This window comes from Limulus polyphemus, unplaced genomic scaffold, assembly GCF_000517525.1.
Source record: "Limulus polyphemus unplaced genomic scaffold, Limulus_polyphemus-2.1.2 Scaffold211, whole genome shotgun sequence".
In the NCBI taxonomy this organism is placed as follows: Eukaryota; Metazoa; Arthropoda; class Merostomata; order Xiphosura; family Limulidae; genus Limulus; species Limulus polyphemus.
The window spans coordinates 134092-155146 of NW_013665821.1; the positions used below are offsets into that span (position 1 = coordinate 134092).

The following is a 21055-nucleotide window of genomic DNA, read 5'->3' on the forward strand; positions in this document are numbered from 1 at the left end:
AATATATATATATATATATATATTATAAGATGGTAAATTAGAAGTATTTGATTTTTAAGATATATATACATAATGCTACAATAAGACATTTAGAAATTTATATTGTGTGCTAATTAAAAATGGCAGTCATATTTTCATTCAACCTTATATTAAGTGGTGTAGTACAATGAGTATGGTTCTTTGTGTTGTTTTACAATGATAGGTAAAATAACATACTTTGCTGTCAATACAAGTAAGCTACTTGCACAAAGATTGTTCTTATTAGTTGAAGAGTGCATATAAAACAGCATTTATATAATTTAAAGAAGTATTTAACTTGTATATCTTACGTGTTTGATAGAAAATTTAGATAATTAATTAGATAAATCATTTAAAAATTAATTATCTTCAGAACATAAACTTTATTTTTATGATGTGAATCTGTATTTTGTAATTAAACAAACATTTTCAGTTCATGAACAAGTTTATTTAGGGTTTGTATCTGTTCTAGTACCAAGAATAATGTATCCTATGATTGCTTAACTTTATACATTCAACATTGAAATTCCTTTTTTAAATTTATAAAGCCTTATTCTAAATTGTAAACATATAGCCAAGCCTTTGTTCATTAACACCTGGCATGGTTTGACAAGTTGCAGCTGTAGTGGCATTATAATAATAAGTCAATCTCACTATTTATTGGTGAAGATATCCTAGTTGACTAGCTGCCTTTTATGTAGTATAGCCCTGAAGTGGTTTTATGCAAATTAAACAAACATGATATCCATTGTCATGAATTTTAATTTAACAATTAATTGTATCCTCAGTATTAAACTTATTCACAGTCAATGGTCAATACAAAATCTTCCATATAAGCACATAGCCTATAGCATCAGTTGAAGAAAATAATTATTTTGAATTTAGTAGGAAGAATAATACTTTGCAATAGATTTTTAAAGAATTATTCTTTAATTGTAGTCAGTGTTACAATAGTGATAATGATAGTTTGTGCATGTGTATAATTTTTTTTTAAATAACCAACCTTAAGGTAATTTCATGTTTATTATTTTCTATATCTACATTTTATAGCAAAGATAAATATTCAACTAAGTAACCTTTTTAAATTATTGTTAATGTCTTCAGAAAATTTATTCAAGGTAGAAAATAAATTTAATATAACCAAAAAGTCGCATAGCTAAAATAAATCATCAAATGTATAATTTCTGTGAGTTATTATATGTTGAACTTTTTAAAATGTAAAAGAACAAACTTTATAAATGACTAAAACTATAAAATTAAGAAATCAAATTCAATAAAACAAATTTTGTTTTTTATTACCAAAAGCACCACATAAAAGTAGGAAAAGGAAAGGTTATTATGCATATAATTAGAAATAAGTGTACCCTACATACATATTTTTACCACAGAATACTCTGTCAGAGTAAAACTTTCTTTTTAGCTAGGTTATAAGTATGGCTAAATGTAATTGGATAAACATGTATTTAACTGAGCATTTCTTAAATTCCTAATTCAGATACAAGGGCTTGATCTATTGAAAAAACTGAAGTTTTAACTTATTGTGGGCCTAATTAGTATAAAAACTTTTAAAATTTATGAACAATTTTTTCCTGAACCTAAATTAACTTTTTCTAAACAAAATAATAAATACTATTAAAAATTACCTCTTCCTTATAGCTTATGATGAATTAGGATTGCATAGTCTCAAATTTATAAGACTTTTCATGAAATCTTGCACTTTTTTAATCTTCAAAACTGATGCATTGTTGAAATTTTAAAGCTTTTCAGTAAATATGGTGTGGTAGGTTTGCACATATAATTTATTTCATTAAAATATCAAAGTAAAAGAATGGGCTTTATTAATATCTACATACATCTTTTTTACTGAAGTATAGCAACTGATGGCTTGGCATCGTCCCAGGATAAGATGTTTAGTAGAAGCTGGCTGTGACATCCTTGCTTTTGAAACCATTCCTGCTGCTAAGGAAGGAATTGCATTATTGAAGCTGCTCAATGAATTTCCTGAAGCAAAAGCTTGGCTGAGCTTTAGTTGTCAGGTGCTACAGACTTTTTATAGATCAAGATTATCTGTTAGTGTAATAAGATTTGTTATGAAACAGACTTATTGGGTTCAAATAATTTGAAAAGTGTAATATTCAGTACAAACAATATTCTGCATTTTTTCTCCATATTAAATTTCATTAGTACTTACCACATACAGTACAATACACAAACTGCAGCATAATAAGGGAAATACACTGGGCTATGCAAAACAATAGTGTAAATCTCAAATCAGTTATCACTTTTTGTGTAACAACTTATTTGTTCATATCAAGTGATGGATCTGTATATCTATATGTACTACAAATGTTGTATTAGTTTTAATTTTTTGGTTGTATATGCTTTTTTTGTAGCCGAACTCTTTCTTTTCACATCCATAAATTATATAAAATGAGAATATTAATTCATTTTATCTCTGTAAATTAGAATTATAAGAAATATTAATAAAATACCATTCCACAACTTTGATTTCAAAAGTTAGTACAAACTTTATTTTAAAATATCTTTGTTAAAATTCAATATTTTCTTTAAAAATGTGTACACAATTTTTGAAAGCTCAGTGGATGCAGTTTGTTTTTTGTGAAGTAATTTTTATACATATGCCTAAAAAAGATTGCAGAAATAATCAATAAATTAATATTAAACTTCATGTATCTAGGATCCCCATAAACTTGCTCATCAGGAAAGTTTGGAAGCATCTGTAAAGTCATGTCTTGCTGTGGCACCACAACATCAGCTTCTAGCTATAGGGGTTAACTGTTGTCCACCACAGTATGTTCAGTCTCTGTTGTCAGACATCCAGTTAGTGCGACAAAAATTACCACTTTTAGCTTATCCAAATAGTGGAGAAAAGTGGGAAGCTCAGAAAGGGTAAGAATATTATTAGAATTAGCATTTGGAGCCAAACTTAATTTTTTTGTTCATGTTATTTCTCATCTTTCTTCTTGAGTGATTCATTAAAGTAAGCTTGGTATCAAAATATAAGTGTAATTTGTTGCAACACTTCAATGTTAATAGAGTTCATATATTGGACATTGTTAGGATGTGTAAGAAATATTTTTATTCTTTGTATGTTAGAGGATTATGTGACATATAATGTTTTGTCTCTACAACTTGCATGCAGGTGGTTGATTAGGTTTTTACCTAGTCTGTGAGAAAGGGATGACACATGTCAAAAATAAGTCTCCAAGTGAAAATTCATAGTTTGTGACATTTTAAAGTCCCACAGACTGCTATACAGCAAAAATTAATCTGCTACAACCCACAGTGGCACAGCAACTTACAATAAGCAAATAAGTATTATTGGAATAAAGAGAGTACATGTATCACATCTGCAGAATCACCAAAAGCTTCATGGCACAGATCCTTTTATTAACCTATAGACAGTTTACTTGCTGCTAATTTCTGGAGGTTGGAAACATACATCTCGCTTCGTATTAAATAAAACAAGCTTTTTTTCCTTCATGTTTGGACTGTATTTTATATAAAATAGTGACTTTTTTATTCACCATGTGTGAATGCTGGAGCTTTTAAAGCAAATCACTTGGGCTTTAAGGTTTCTCTACTAGGGAACAGTAGTATCAACAGCAATTGTGACTGTAATATGAAAGTTGTGTTTATGACAATTTGTTTCAATAGGCTAAATTAATATAGCAATATAAAGTGCAAGAAATGTTAACAATACTATTGTTTTTGTGTAAAATTGGAGACTATTATCCCAATTTCTAGAAGGTAATACCATCTGACAAGGCTCATCATTCAAATTCAAAATTATTTTTAACATCTATATTTTAGTGAGTAAATCTCTTAAGTTTTTTTCAACCAACTTCACCAAATAATACTAGATACTAGTTTGTATGTATACTTTCCTTCTCATCTTCAGCTGGACAAGTAAGTGTGAAAGCCAGCCCATACATTACTTCTTAGAAGACTGGATTGACTTGGGTGTTCATTACATTGGAGGTTGTTGTAGAACCACTCCATATCACATCCGAAACATTGCAGAAACTCTTCAGACACTAGCCAGCAAAACTTGAAATATTTCCATGACTGTTGTAGTTATTTGTGTAAATTAATAATTAAATTTAATTCTTTTGTCTAAAGACAGTGATGCATTACTAATATATTGCCAATAAATTGGCATCATCCCTATTTTTGAACAGTGAGTGTAAGGTGAACTAATATGAAGTGGTAATTAATGCTGATACTTATTATTGTATTAAAATAAGTTACAGAAACAGATTTATTATCAAAAATAGTGTTCACAACAGCAATGGATTTGTTTTTGTAGTTTTTAACATGGAAAATGTTAAGTGCAAAAAGAATGAAGGTTTGAATCTGTATCTCCTGGAAAAGTAGGCAATAAACTAAAATATGAACTGTACCCGTCTTATAGAATTGTTAATAGCAACATTTTGTAATAATACTGTGGAAAAAACTTTCCCACGAAGGACTGATATTATTAGATACATAATTTGTTTTAATTTTAGCATGAATTGGGAAGTCTTGCATATTTAGAAGAGAACATTCCTCAAAGAAAATGTACGTTACCTTAGAAATAGTTTTCAGACATTTATGGTAAAATTATTAAATCTGATTTGTATCTGTGACAGTCTTGTGTGGTTATGACATAAGTGGAAAGACCTGAAATACTTGTTGCAATACATGTGACACACAAACAAACAGTCACAAAAATTAGAACTCTTTTTTAATGATCTTTATGTACAACTGAAGGAAACACTATATAGAAATCAGAATTCTTTACAACTAAACATGAGCTTTGAAAGTATTCAACCTCCAATAATGTAAGTATAGAATTTAATTTACAATCTTCTAACTACAATATTAAACAAGACAATCCTCACACAGCTGCTCAACAATCTAAAAAAGAAGATATACATTGTACAGGGTGTACATGCATTTCATACTGTTTATCATCATCATAACTGTACTATCGTAGAAGTTCTAGTTAAAACTTTTCACACTTGTGACTGCTGCACAAATGGCACCAAAATCTTTCATAATAAATTACCTATGAAAGAAATTCACAATTCTAAACATAATACATAAAAATTGAAATATCAAAGCTATTTTTAAAATGTAATGTGTGTATTGTTGTTTCAAAATGGCATATAATGGAAAATGCCTAATTTATCATAACATCTAAATTTACTAGAATAAGCTTAAAACATTCATTTCCAGACAAACTTTGTACTTGAAAAAATCTAAAACATTTCTAAGAACACTAGTTTGGTAATAATCTGTTTAAAATTTCTGTCATATGCTCAACAATGTTTTGTTTAATACAAACACCCCAAAAGTGAAATTATTCTTTTTAACAACTTTACCATGCTTTTCCAGATATGAAATATGGAAGACAAGTTATTGTTTACTTGAAAACAACTTCCAATTTATGTAAGCCACATTTTTAATGTTTCATTTAAAAATTTGAGCACTCATGTCAAGGAATCTAGAACTCTGTCTCCTTTTAATAAAAACAGAAAAAGCTAAATATTTACAAACAATAAATGTATCCATGACATTTTTATTGCTATAACATGCTTATACTCCATGTGAGGCACAAACACCTTTGTTTATTATTACAGAACCTTCTGATTATGGTCATTTGCAAGAAAAAAACAACACTTGTGCATTATTTCAAAATTTAACTTCCACATGGATTTCTATAATATAGGAATGATTGGTTTTATCAACATTACAATATATTTAATTTCCGTGCCTTATCCTTCTGAAACCAAGATATCTTTCATGTCACTAGTAGCTATACTTCAGTCATACTTTCAAATATATATATACACACACACACCACTAAAAACTTAAAAATGCAGGAAAATATCATTCTGGTTGTATTCTATTTGCGAGTAGAAAGAGAAATGATTAGCAACAGCCCTATTTATTTTAAACTAGGTGGGCAGAATACACTTGAAAAGAGTCAAACACCATTAACAACTCGTAGATTAAACAAAGAAAGATGCAATTAAATACTGTATAAACAGACTGACCAAATATGTAGATAAAACTGTACATATTTTCTAGATGGGCGAGAGTGTAATTGAATATTCAGTAATTAGGAAACTATCTTTTGGACTACATACACAACAGTAGAAACACGATCTTGTCTCCTTCACATTAGCATCAAGTAGAAGTTAATTTAAAATAACTTGTTCCTATTATTCCCACCAAATTAAATAAATCCAAGAGGAAGCAAGTTTTATTGGGAATATTTTTGGTACATTACAAATAGAATTACTATAACATATTACTCCATCTTTTATATTTGTACTATCTATCAGTTTTTCAATGAGCAATTGACTATGTGATTCAAAACTTTTCTGTTCTGATGAAGTAACTGATAATCTTTCATATGTTCTAAATAGGCTGTGTGTTCTACCAGTTTTATCTCATCCTACTTCAACTAATATTTTTGATTGATTCTCATACTTGAGTGTAGTAATACACTATGATATTTAAGCACTTTTACAGTTTTTATCATCTTTAAAGTAAACAGTTTTAACTCTAGAAAGGGTGAATCTTTCACCTTGATAAAAAACCTAGGTCAACAACTACTTTTCACTTACTTTTCTTATTGTTTTGAACAAAGTAGAATACATTTATATAAACAGTATTCACACAAATAACTCTTGAAACCAACACACAATCTAATGAGAGAATTATTTGTAATGATTTACTTGATATAAATATTCTATTCTCATAATTTGTAGTGTTCACATTTACTTACTAAAAAATTCTTTCAAATGTAAGCCACCTTTCTCCTATATTCCCTAAACTTCAACATATTAAGGCATCTTAACCACTGTATCAAAAATATGTCCCATTACAAATGTTCAACAATTCAGAGTACAGCTTATTTCTAAAATCACACTAGTAAACACTTTCATTTACATAGCTTATTTCAAGATACGTTTTATTTAAAAGTTATCTACATGAAAATCTAAAATATTTCTAGTTAATGATCACATTTTTTCACTTGATATCTTTAGACTTTCTCAAAAAAACATTAAATCATTGTAAAAGTGCCACTTTACTATGGAAAACACAATTTTAGTGTTTATAAAGATAAAAAAAAAACTCCAACCAAGTTCCTAGTAACTTCTCAATCATTTTACATGACATTTATCTATATGAATTCCTCAAGCCTAACCACACAATACAGTTTTGGAGTTTGCATTTTCCAGAGATCAATAAACCAAAATTAAACATGTTGATATAACCATAATCAGGAATGAGCTTCACATGATTTTATCAGTATACATATACATTATGTATATATGTGTGTACAACTATGACATGTACCAACTTCTGAAGTCTAAATTATCATCTAAGAGAAATAATATTTATTTTTACACCATCACCACTGTAATCTCCAAAAGGAGAATTTGGCATTTCTTTGAACATATCAGTGTCAAAGTAAGACTGTTCATTTGCAGAAGAATTTAAAGGTTAAGTTTCAAATGAATACCAGCCTGAAAATAGGACTGTGCATTAGCTGAATATTTCTGTGGTAAAAAAAAAAGTGTCCAATTAACACTACAAAACAGAAGCTTTGACTTCTGAAAAGATAACATGATAACTACTTTTAAAATTTCAAAAGACCATCAACATGTAAAAAAAGATAAAAATTGCTGTGCAAGAAATAAATTCTGAAGCTACAACTAGTTTTTATTTTCTTCTCTTGAAAGCTTGTAAAACACTGAAAAAGAAAACTTTTCCTTTATAAAAGTGATTGGGTCATATCTGCCTCTACTAATAACCAGCCTATGGTAGGTGATATAATGTGTGTGTGTATAAATTATACTACTAATAATTCTGTACCAAGTCAATATGAATGTAGCTGATATTGGCACAAAACACCCAGACTTCTAGCCTAAAGTAAACATATTTAGTATTTTAACATAGCTTTGATTATTTGAAACAAAGTGTTAAACAATAAATCATATTCCACTGACATTCAATCTTAAACATCATATTTATGCCATGGAAGCCAACAGATCTAAAAATGTATTTCTACCATGAACAATTTCTTTTCACAGTCAACCATAGCTAAGTGAGTTTAGCCTGCCCCTAATTCGTTGGGACTTCATATAACCCTATTTCAGTGCAAAACAAGACAAAAAATAGATTAAGTGTGGCTAGGCATCCAGGTAAAGTAACCCCAAAAATTGAGAAATATTGTAGTTTTTAGTCATGCTGGGTTTTTAACGGTTTGTTTAATTTAGGCACAGAATGATATCAATGTAAACATTAGATTTTTTCTTTTCCTATTTTTTAGACCTAAAGAATTGAAATGAAGTTCAATATGATTAGTAACATAAAAATTGTGTGTCAAAAAACACTAGATCAACTATCTGGGGGATCAGTCTAAGCATTTTATTTTAAAATGTTGATATAAATAAAATATTCAGTTAATGCTGTATGTTTTTAATTAAAAAAAAAGATTCATTATGACAACTTTTATACATTTACCAAAATGATAGTTGCAACTCAAAATTCCCAAATTCTAATTCTTGTATCATAATTTAAAACATGAATGGAAATCCCACACATTGAAACTTAATCTTCAAGAACACCAGTAAATAATTCTTCTCTCCCAACAAAATGATGTTTTCTTAGTAACATTTCAAGTTTTTTTCGTGCTTTACGCTCTTCTTCTAGTCCTTTAGATAAAGCACTTGTTTCCTGAAAAACCAAGTTATTTTATTCACCTTTGATAGTTCAGTCCAAGAACAAAATTATATGATACCAGATATCTTATGTTGTTTGACATATCTGAAAACAAAATTTCTGCTCCAATCCAGCAAACTCAATATAATAAAATATTTGGTCACCAACTATCATTATAGTATTGTCATAGATTCAAACTACTACTTTCACCTTTCTTTAACTACATATAGAATATATCTTTAACTGCCTGTAGTTAATCATAACTATGTTGATAAGATATCTCAAGATCAAACTTTTTCTAATCCTTTTTCAAAGGTAAAGGTTACATACTGCAACTAGTTATAAGCTGGCACGTACAGTTTTCTGTACTGGACATTCATGGAAGGTAGGCTATTGAAACAGGTGATAAAGTATTATATGTAGAAGTTACTGAAGTATATAACCTAATGAATTATGGGATACCAAATAAGGTTTTGATTTCAGTATAAAACTGCAATATTTCAATGATTCTGTTTCTTCATTCTGGTCTTGTTCAGTTCTTGTATTTGACTCCAGCAGCCAGACAGAAGTTACACTGAATCGAAGTTTGACCAGTTTGATAACATAAACAATGTGGTATAAATATAAGATGTTATGTTTTCAAGTTCGTTTACTTTTCTTTTTTTGTGTCCATGTTTGATTTATTCTTTGCATAACAGTCCCAAACATGCATTTAGCAGATCTTTTGATTGCTTGGTGAATACCACAGTATTGCAAAAAGTATACTTCTGAATTCTCACACATCCAAGAATAAACATTCTTAAAAGTGAAACAATGATGGAAGATAAACAAGAGTACTTCAACAGCTTTACATTTCAATTTTCTGCTCTCTGTTTATATTTCATTGTGTATTACATTATGTAAATTAAGAGTGATTTTTACTAACCTTTTTTAAATGCATGTTTGAATTAGTACCTCTTACATCTTAAATGATACAGTATATGGACAATTAACTTCTGATAAAGTTAAAAAAAATCTATCTAGTTCTAACAGACTTGCTTGTACAGAATTTGTAATATACAAATTTAATTTTTAAAGTTGAAGTTTGAGATACAAAATTGCTTGAATTTAACACTTAAAGTTGTGTGTGTGTGTTTTTTTTCGTTGTTAATTTCATTCGATTATTAAAGGAAAGCAACAGTATGGAAAAGACTATATTCCAGGGTTTTAAATGATAATAAAAAAATAAGTAAAATTGAGAATGTCACAATACAAGAATAATTGAAATTCTTACAGCTTTTAATTCCTTTACTTGATCTTTCAAAGCATATACTGTATCAACAAGGCTCCTGTAAAAAAAGTGGGAAAAAAAAACAAGTTTAGGCAGGCATAGAAAACCTTGAACAAACTGTTATTCTACATAATTCTTTATAAGTATAAATATTGTCTACAGCAAATTTATCTACTTCAGTACATTTTAATAGTAAAAAAAAAATTCCTATAATTTTGTTTTTGTTAAACTACAAAAACATTGTTTGTATAATACAGATCCAGTTGAGCTGATGAATATGTGAAGTTACTAATAAGATCTAAGTATGCTTCTGGACTAGATAAGGAAGCTGAGTTTCTATACCAATCTACAATCTTTCATTACAAAAATGTTGGAGGTTTACTGGTAACTTAAATTTTCTTCCTTTTTACCAAAATATGACAAATATTGAAACTCACATACAGTAATCAAGACATCTCTTTTTTTTTTGTAATATCTTTGTTAATATATTGATCGCTGACCAACGAATAAGCTACAACTAGATAGTTTTTTCAGTTGACAAACATTTTTTTTGAAGTTGAGGTAGCACACTGAATACATTTGAGAAGATAAAACTTGTTCATATATTTTAGCAGTGACAATCTTTCTAGATGTGATAGGACTATTAATTACAACATACTACGATCCTATTACAAGTTTCTTGACATCACTAGCAAATCCAGTTAAACGATATTTTCTGTAGCTATGCCCATTTAAACATATCACACAAGAAGTAAAATATTATATCTTACCTATAGTAATAACAACATTTACTATTATTACTAAAAAGTTCTAAATCAGTACATAAGTTACAACTATACAGTGTCCTTATCAATAACAGTTTCTTCCAGCAATAAAGTTAGGGCTATAATTACAATGCACTCAAAAAAAGAAGAAGGTCTTACTTTTCTTCTACTACTGTAGTTGTGCCATTCGTTTCTTCTACTATTATCTTCTCTTCTTCAGCAATCAACACCTGAGGGCTATCCAGCAAAACTGTGGAGACACAAATCTCATTGGTACGTAGTCAATTAAACTAACTTTTACCTGAGTTAGTATTAGTAAGTCCCCACAAACAGTTCATAATCAAGCAAAAACAACTTTCAACCAGTCTAACCAACCTACAAAGCAATGAGACAGCTTATGAGTTTGATTTACAACTGTTGTGCATATACGTACATGCACAATCATAAACAAAACATCAGTAAGAATTGTTTTGCACTTAAAATGACAAGTTATAAAGACCACATCATTGTAAAAGCTTACTTTATTAAAGTTCATAAACTGGAAAAACAAAAGTTACTAGAAAAAATATTGAATTATCATATGGATTTCACCAAATACTAAAGTTGCCTTTTGTAATTGTATCAAGCAGAAGTATACAAACATTTCATGATAAATGCTTCATAAAAGTTTAAGTTTGGAAAAAGCCTCTTCTGAATGTCCATACACACATAATGATAGAAGTTTTGAAACAAACTGAAAGTATCAGTTCCTTTTACGAGGAACAACTTGCTGTACAGATAAGAAACTACGTGCCAAACAAGCCTATTAGCATATGCTAAGAAGAAGGCACATGACAAAACATTGATACTAGAAACACAGCTCAAATTTCGACAATCATTTGACAGCACAAACCTAGAAAAGTAATTTACACTACTGTTTCTCAAATTACTGTAAATTTCTAAACAAAAATTATAGTATCAACTTTTGGACTGTTATAAATGCATGGCAAAATTCAAATTAATAAGGAATGTAATAAAGATATTCTGTCATTTAAAAGCAAATCACAACACACAAACATCGGGCCTTTTCCTTTCGATCAGTTTTTGAAATAACAAGTAATGTGACATTTCATTTTAAAAACAACTGACTGTTGATAACAAAATGATGGTTGGAAGCATTTGAAATGAGGTGTAATAGATAAATGATGAAGAATATCTATGTAGAAGTATCTGAAGAAGTAAAAACAAAAAAGACAACTACTGGACGTATGTAAGAAACAGAAGTTAGTCTACCTTGGGCATATCATTAGATTTGATCAAAGACTGGCAGAGATTTTGATGGGTAAAATCAAAGGGAAAGGGAAACAGATACCAGATTTGTTTGATGATGTTAGAAAATGGATTGGAGATGGGAAACTTGAATAAGTTGTAAGCAGTGAGGAACATAAAACAATAGAAAACCACAGTCACCGAACCTTGGAATTGGACACCATAACTGATTGGTTGTGCTGATATTTTGTGTTAAAAAATTGTTGTTAACACTGGTTTTCTGTATCATCTTAGCTTAACAATGCAAAAAAAACTGTAAAGCTGAAATTATTAAAAACTCATACTAAAACCACTTTTATCTACTTTGCTCCATGAAGAATGTTTAGAAACGAAATAAAAATAAAGCGTTTTCTTTACTCACAAAAACAAAGTTAAAACTATACCACCCAACAGTGCTGTATTTGTTTTGAGAAAGTTAATTACAATTCAGTGTTGCTTTCTGAAAATATACCAAATCACACTAAAGAGCATATTGCAAACTCCAATAACTATCTACTGATAATTATGCATGCAAATATTCACAAACAGTAAAAAATATTTTTTAAGGTAAAACCTTCAATTACTACACCAAAGAACAGATAACCATCCACTATAATGATATTTGACAGACATAACTTTACAATCATATTATAAAAAAAAACTTAATAATTCATTGTTCATATCATGTGTCAATAGAAATTCATCAAATCAACTAACAAAAATCCAAGTCAACAATTAAATGTGTTCATTTATAATCACGATCACAAAAACCCCACAATCATGTTTAGAAATTCAGAAAACTCTAGATTCTGTTTAAGACAATACTAAAAATCATTAAATACTTTTTGATCATATAATTATCTCTCAGATTTATTCAATAGTACACAACTTTTTCTCATAATTCTACCTAATTAACACCACTATGTCTTGTAATATGGTTATAAAGAATAATAAAAACTTCAGAATGTACTTACTTCAGACTAGTAGAAAAATAAAGATCTTCAAAATAAGTATTGTACTTGATGGTAGACAATAAAATGTTGAATTTTTATTTATATAAGAATATTAGATCTAATCTATGATCAAATATACTGAGTTAGATATTATCAATAGATACAATAACAAAGAGTGACTGACCAATATTATGTTAAAATATACCAATAACTGGTATAGCTGAGTAGTATGATTTGTGTGAATATGAAGGTTTTGAGGTAAAAGAAAATAAGGGGGCATGATTTTCCCTGACTTTTTCTCAGGTTTTATAATTTTTCAGTTTCTTCCAATTCTTCAAAGTTTTTAGCCACCTTATTATATACATATATTTGTAACTTCAGCAAAAATAACCGTAACCATGTGTAATTTTTTTTAAATACCCAATACTATAAAATTACAAGTTATACAAATATGTTTTACTATACTGTTCTATTCTTATTTCTTTTAAAAACTGAGTTACAGTTCCGGACTGGTACTATAGAAAAGTTTAATTACTGTTCAATAATTATAACACAAACAAAACCTACTAGCTAAATTCAAAACAGTCAAATATATATTTTATTGAAAGGATATACAAGCACATTGTAACTTAAAGATTAACTCTTACTTTCAGAAAAGAACTACCAAATGTAAAACAGGTGTTACACATGAATAAAAAGCAGATCTAACAGAATCCATAAAAGAAAACATTAAACACATATAAGATCTTTGGTGTGTATTTTTATGTTGATATTTATCCTTATATGAAACGTAAATTACATTAACCTCAGTCCATATGTGTTTGAGGAATTTAGTGAACAATACTAACTGATAGTGATGTTAGCTGGTTTTTTGTTGTTTTTCTAAATTACAGGAGTTAGAAAAGGAATGTACTAAGTAATATAATTATGGTACGGAACTTAAAGTTTTAAAATTAATTATTTACATATACACACACACACACACACACACAGACATACATACATGTCTCTGATAGTTAAAATTAACAGGCAAACTGTAAAACATGCATCAACCATATAAGTGTGAGCAAACCATAAATAAAACAATACACAAAACCAAACATTGAAGACTAAAGGGTTAAGTTTTAGCTAATTATCACACTAAATATTGTGACAAAGTCATACAATCTATAAAGAAGTAAGTTTGTATAGTTAATGCTGTGGACTTTTAATTTACAAAACAAAGCATGTATTTTAAAATGATCTAGTAAGCCCCATGAAAATTATTTAGCTCTTTTTATCAACAGGTTTTTAATTTTGATAATGCCGGATACAAGTTTTCAATAAATCAGCCAAGAAAAGCTAAAGAATACACCTAAGATGTGTAAGTCCTCTGGTGTATGTCTGTCAAATCATCAACAACTGTTATCTAGTTGTACTAATTTTAACAATGATTTCGAAGAAAAACAGTAATTCAAAACATTTTAAAATAAAAATTTATATTAATAACATTTCTTTATTCATAAAAAGAAAAATTTACAGTTTTGAAATGTGACTGGCTGAAAGTAAACCTACACATATAGTCAAGTTCACTTGTAATCAACATCATAGCCAATTATAGCATATACAAACTTTAAATAATCACTTCATCATTAAAAAAAAAGTGCACAAAGTAAAAAGCATGTATGCATGTGTCGAAAATCTAACATCCAAAACACTAGTAGTTAAAAAACTAATTTAATTTAATTCAAGCTTGTCCTGTACATAAAATGCAATTCTAATAATTAAAAGAAATTGCTATTAATACCAAATTATCTTAATTATGATTTTTATTCTACCACTATTTCTAAATCCAAAAATATGATCAGTTGACAGTATTGAATGCAATATGTTGAGAAGGAAAGTTTAGAAACTTGTAATCAAAATAACATTCTTAGAAAAATATATCAACTATTTACATCACCATGGATAAAAGTAATTTTTGAAATTTGAAATTATATCAAGTTTGTAGAGAAAATAACTTATAAGTAAATAACTGCCTTCATCAAATTTCCTGTAAGTCTTACAATAGTAAATGAGAGATAACCCTAGATCTATAAAGTTGTTGAAGAATTAGCTTAGCAATTCAAAATAAAATAATGCATATAATTGATCCGGAACATATAGGCCTATCTTGGGACCAGAGGCATCGCTAGGTGCTTAAAGGATTCAGGGCTCAGTTCCACAAGCGCAGAACTTTTTGACGTTTCAGTACGATACAGATCATGGTTTTCTATTCTGATTTTTTAAGACACCAACTGGGGATTCAGGACACGGGCCCTGTATGCCAGTGTCTAGCAATGCCTCTGCTTGGGACCATGTAAGTATACTAATACAATTTTTTTATTACTATTATTATTATAAGAATAACATATGATAGTCAAACAGATAAATCACAAAGCAAGAAACCAAATAACCCAAACAATTTTGGAAGTAAACCTTCTGAAATCACTTAGATTATTGGATTTCATGAAATATTACTTTTGTCCATTACTTTTACAAAACAAAAAATGGTATATTATCATTAACACATCCCTAATTATACAATAATAAAAATGACAAGAGTCTAAACTTTACCATTGTCAAAACTTCAAATAAATAGCAGGTAACCTATTAAATTTTGTATCCACTTCATAAATTCAGCATTTATACAGTGCATACATGTGCAAAGAAATGCTTGGTTTTAAAAGAGAATGCAACAAATGCTCTTTTAAGTAATATGAATATATTTTATATTGTTACACATTGTATTACATACAAAATTGTAAGTTTTAAGTTTAATTAATTCAGAGTTCACAAATCTTCAGCTTTTTCTAATCACACACATGGTAAACACTTTTCTTCTTAAACCCCTTACAGAGAGTTTCTTTGTCTATTTAAGAAAAATTTTTAACTTTAATGTTTTACTTTAACCCATTCTGGGCTGTAAGGGTATCACTAAACACCCCTTAATTTTGTTTTTCTATCATTTTTTATGCTGTGGAATTTCCAAAGTTTTGTTATGAGACACCATTTTGAAAAGAAAAAAAACGTTAAAAATTTCTTCCTTTTGTTTCAGAATTTTGAATCATTAAATATTGATCAGAAAGTTCCATTTGATTTATGCAATCAGTTTCAACTTGATTGATATTCAATACCATATTTGCTTGATACTTTATTTTGATGATTGCAGTAATTTTCACTTCCAGCTACAAATCATCAAAAACATTATAGAAACTGAAAAAGATTCATCAATGACCTAGGATCTTACCTTTCAAAATGGTGTCAGGTCAGATGAGGTAACAATAGTTTTACTAACAACATTCTTTGTCAAAATCAATTTATATCTAATAAATATAGATTATTTTCAATAAATTATATGAAATTGTATTTTTGTACATTATATGAATATGATAAACTATACACAGGCATTCAATAAAAGAGGATTTCAACAACCAGAATACTCTGCCACAACCTAACATACTCTCAAAACCGATGACAAGGAACCCACTTTGAGACTAATAACAAATGAAAAATCAAGGAATCCATCTTTATTAAACAAAACAACCCTACTCTAAACCAACAACCTGGGGTGCCAAGATATTTCTTCTAAGTCGTGCGACAATATCTGGTCATGTGGCCTCGTTGTTCCATACTCTATATATTTATAGATATCTGAGTCAATGTAAACTACTTGTATCTGATGATGACAAAACCTTGTCGAAACGTTCTTTGTACATTTACTGTTATGTTAAACTTATATTAAAGTTTTTTTCATTACCCATTCAAGCTGTCTCCAAGCATTATTATACTCTCAAAACCTAGAAGACTTAACTGCTGTCTTTTCATACAAGAAAATTTCCATAGCTTTCTAACAAAAATAATTTAGCATGAAAACATTTTCAGAACAGAACAGAAACTATGAATTAATTCCCAGATTTGAGGTTTGATCCTAAGCATTCTAAACTTCCCTCTACATTCTGTTGTTTTCTGCATAAGCTAGGTCATTTTCCCACAAAACTATAAATTTCTTCTGATCCTACTTTACTCATTCTAGACTGATGTAAATAGTTTATAATCTGCTGAATCCAACAGTATTTATACTTTGCCTGTAGCTATTATTAAAGCTGACTTGTATTAGTATTTGTTCTGGTCACATGCTGTGGGATCATAAAAAGGTGGGAATGAGAGGCAATACTAATAAACATCAGAGAAAGAGAGAAAAACTACATGAGGAATAAAACTTTGAGAATTATATTTGTAACTGTATTCTTAAGTAGAACAATTTCATAGCAAATATAAACCTATGTTTTTTAATACGCAGAAAACTTTTTTTTAAATAAAAGTGTGCTGTTTACAGAAAAGGCTCTTCATGAAACAATTTTTCATTAAATTTTTAAATTTGATAAGCATGTGTTCAATTGAAACCTGAAAGGTACTCACTGGTCCAGAGAGGGTTAGTTTATTGTATTTATTATTAGTTAACTCCCATTCAATCTAATTACTCTGTAGTAGTTCATTTTTTCCGCCACTTTCCAATAATGCCAGTAAATTAAGCTTCTATGTTGTTGCCTGTTTCAATTCACCAAGAAGAGAAGCCCTTACAACAAAGTTAAACTGATTAGTCATTGAAATGTCACTTCCAAATTTGAAGGCATTAATAATAAGAAAGTATTATTTTAAATTCAAACCAAAAAAAAGATAATCCCAACCTGTCACTTACTCATATGTTGTTTATTCTTTACACTCTCTCATTGATTTAAACATTGTTTGCTAAAAGCCATAAGCAAGTGTTCCATTCCAAAAGCGGTCAAGTAGGCTTGACTTAGTGGGATAATGTTAACATACAAGTACTTGCTCCAAAAAAAATAATAATAAAAAACTACTTTAACAATATAAAAAGACTCAAGTACAAATATTTTTCTCAAGCTAACAAAACTTTAAAGTACACGTACTATTATTCACAGAATAAATACATCATTATACAAAACAAGTACATCACACTAAATCCTACATCATCATCTTACTGTCTACTTTATACATGTAACTGTAAGCTATACAAGTCTACCAAAATCAGAGTTTCCCAAAGTGGCCAATGAGACTGTACAGGAGGTGAATAAAGAACTAGTGATCGATAGGGGGTCAAAAGTGGCCCCTAGGATAAGGTTGGCCTACACAACTAACCACCCTATGCCTAGTAGCAACAGCAAGCAAATGACATTCATTCCTTTTCTCAAATCTTCCACAGTGTATAAATTCACACAGCAATGAAAATACATATTTGAAAAATAAATTTAAGATTAATTACTTGTTTTATTTTATTCTTCTTAAAAAATATTAATTTGGAGGGGGGGGGGGTCGATGACAACTTTATAAGTTCATCATGGGGTCGACAACTCAAAAAGGTTTGGGAAACCCTGACCTAAATGAACAAAAAATGCAGATTTAGTACAAACTATATCTACATAATAAAAATAAAGCCATACATATATTTCAGACAAGACTTGTTGGGTATCATTATCATATGCTTCTTAAGTTAATTTTTCTTTAAGTAAAATATTCATCACGGTACATGTGCTCAAACAGTTAATCTGCCAGCATAGTGATAATCCTACATCAATCCTGGGAAAAAACAGAAAATATACAGAATTTCTGAAAAACACAGTCCTCCTTTTCATATAAAGTATTATGCTTAGCCCCTGGTCAAGTTACAAAATTTTTTTGACTGTTTTAATGGAAAAAGTACCACAACACCAAGTGGTTGCTTGAGGTGATGAATTACCATAATCATCAGAGTCTTGGCCATTCACCCACCCACCCTGACTATGTAAAGCCATTAAATGACGAAGGTCCACTGGATGGCGTGAAAAAAAAGTAAGAGAGAAGATGTCAGCACGCCAGCAACAAAATAAACACTTTAAATTTTACTATTAAAATGTGACATCAAGCAAACTACTTGCTAGAACCTCCCTTAGAGCATTTTAGATATATCTGATCAAATAACATTCTGAACCTGTTCATAAAGTGGAACATACTAAAAGGAAACGTACTAAATAGAAACAACTCATTATAAAGAAATAAAATATTTCATTGGTCTTAGCTTGCTTATTATTCCAAAATAATAAAAAGTTATATATGAAAACAATTACTCAAAAACTTTATTCATATGAACAAATGTTTTTCTCTTCTCTTTAAGCCCAAACAGTTTAGCTGCAAAGTTAAATAAATTTATGGAAAACAATTTTAAATCAGAAAAGTTCTTAAAAGTTCTCTTTTATTGTAAGAAAGTTTACACATCTTTTTGTACTTTAAGAAATGAAAATCATATTTAGCAGTAATTCCCATCATTGTGCGAAAGATAAGCACCACCACTAATATGACAGCATATTTCTTTCCTGTTTATAAATGGTCTAACTTGTTTCTGTAGAATCAATAAATTTCAGGAAAAACATTCTCTCATCAGCATTAAAATGAAAAAAAGAAAAGAATGGAAGCCATGAAGAAAAAACTGTAAGCATAGTTAAGATATACAAACATAAATTTCACACTCAAGATTACTTAAAAGTTCCTGTAACCCTTACACTTTATTCATTTCTGAAAATGAAAAGATTTATATTTAGGCATTCCTAACTATTTCTCAACCTCTATTTACTACACATAAAAAAGGGATGCACTAGTTTATTTGCACTTCTTATTCATAAATTTAATTTTGCCTATAATCTACTATACATAATCTGTACAATTTCATCTACTTGTGAATCCTTACACCAAAAAACATAATTGCATAGAATAAAAGTTTCCTAATAAACTACAGGACAGAATCACAAATGTCTTAACATTTGCACTGTCCCATTGTTACCAAATATTCTTATTCAGACTTGTCTTGATAGGTGTAAATTTGTCCTTAAAACTGTCAAATATTTCTATTTTCATGTCCAACTAAGCAGAATTCTTAAATTCTTCCCTTTTTTTTCAACTTAAAAATATTCTTCTATTTAAAACCAGACACTATTTTCAATGTGTTCATGAATGATTGTATGTGTGATAGCTACCAGGCTAACTATATTATAAAAACATCATTTAAATAACACAGCTTGTAAACCATGAGAGAATTTCAATCTGCCCATACTGTGAAAAAATAAACCATCCCTTTGAAAACATTTTTGAAATTCTGACCACTTACCATTTTGACATACAAATATTAATCAAAGAATTGCTCATTAATAACAAGCTAATTGTAGCACAAGCTAAGTCCCCATTTTATCTCTAATGTACATAAATAGACTTTTGACATATACATATCTGTATATATTATACATACACACAGATAAATATGTGTATGTACTAATGTATCTGGCCCGGCATGGCCAGGTGGTTAGGATGCTTGACTCACAATCTGTGGGTCGTGGGTTCGAATCCCTGTCCTATCAAACATGCTCGTCCTTTCAGCCGTGGGGGCGTTATGATGTGACGGTCAATCCCACTATTCATTGTTAAAAGAGTAGCCCAAGAGTTGGTGGTGGGTGGTGATGGCTAGCTGCCTTCCCTCTAGTCTTACGTTGCTAAATTAGGGATGGCTAGCACAGATATCCCTCATGTGGCTTTGTGCAAAATTCAAAAACAAACAAACTAATGTATCTAAATTTATCCAACTGTGTGTGTTTTTGCGTGAGTGTACCACCTTTCCTGTATTACAAGCTGTAGACTTTTCTCACGTACATGTATTTTTTCTCTTACTCTATTGAATGTTGTTGACAGAATGTTCATTCTGAAACATTCATTACTATATACTAAACTATTTAATGGAACACAGTTTTTCATTAGAAGTGCTTATTTCTTCTCCATATTAGGAAATTCTGGAAGGAGTTTTTGGAGATAAAAATAAACTCACAAGAGCCACATAAGTGTATTTTTTTAATTATCACGTAGGTTTCAAAACCTTGAAACAAACAATTGCAAAATTAATAACCTGTGAAATGCTAAATAAAAATAAAAATATGGAACACAACATATAATATTATTGG

The 21055-nt window shown here is 29.2% G+C and overlaps 2 protein-coding genes and 1 long non-coding RNA gene across 3 annotated transcripts in view; 1 reads left to right on the forward strand and 2 right to left on the reverse strand.

Annotated features, from left to right (window-relative positions):
• The window catches only part of LOC111085036, a 14792-nt gene extending 13393 nt beyond the window's left edge, over positions 1-1399 (reverse strand). Inside the window, exons 1-2 of the long non-coding RNA XR_002609904.1 lie at positions 1388-1399; positions 317-324 (exon numbers count right to left, since the gene is read on the reverse strand). This is a non-coding gene — a long non-coding RNA (uncharacterized LOC111085036). The remainder of the gene's footprint in view (positions 1-316; positions 325-1387) is intronic.
• LOC106478439 (homocysteine S-methyltransferase YbgG-like) overlaps positions 1-4441 on the forward strand; it is a 22453-nt gene extending 18012 nt beyond the window's left edge. Inside the window, exons 6-8 of the mRNA XM_013938981.2 lie at positions 1893-2054; positions 2717-2928; positions 3941-4441. Of these exons, the coding sequence (XP_013794435.1) occupies positions 1893-2054; positions 2717-2928; positions 3941-4094 (528 nt within the window). The 3' untranslated portion in view covers positions 4095-4441. The remainder of the gene's footprint in view (positions 1-1892; positions 2055-2716; positions 2929-3940) is intronic.
• Positions 4442-4743: 302 nt separating this feature from the next.
• LOC106478434 (rho guanine nucleotide exchange factor 7-like) overlaps positions 4744-21055 on the reverse strand; it is an 85703-nt gene continuing 69391 nt past the window's right edge. The window contains exons 16-19 of the mRNA XM_022382030.1: positions 18814-18885; positions 10954-11044; positions 10034-10088; positions 4744-8775 (exon numbers count right to left, since the gene is read on the reverse strand). Coding sequence (XP_022237738.1) covers positions 8650-8775; positions 10034-10088; positions 10954-11044; positions 18814-18885 — 344 coding nt within the window. The 3' untranslated portion in view covers positions 4744-8649. The remainder of the gene's footprint in view (positions 8776-10033; positions 10089-10953; positions 11045-18813; positions 18886-21055) is intronic.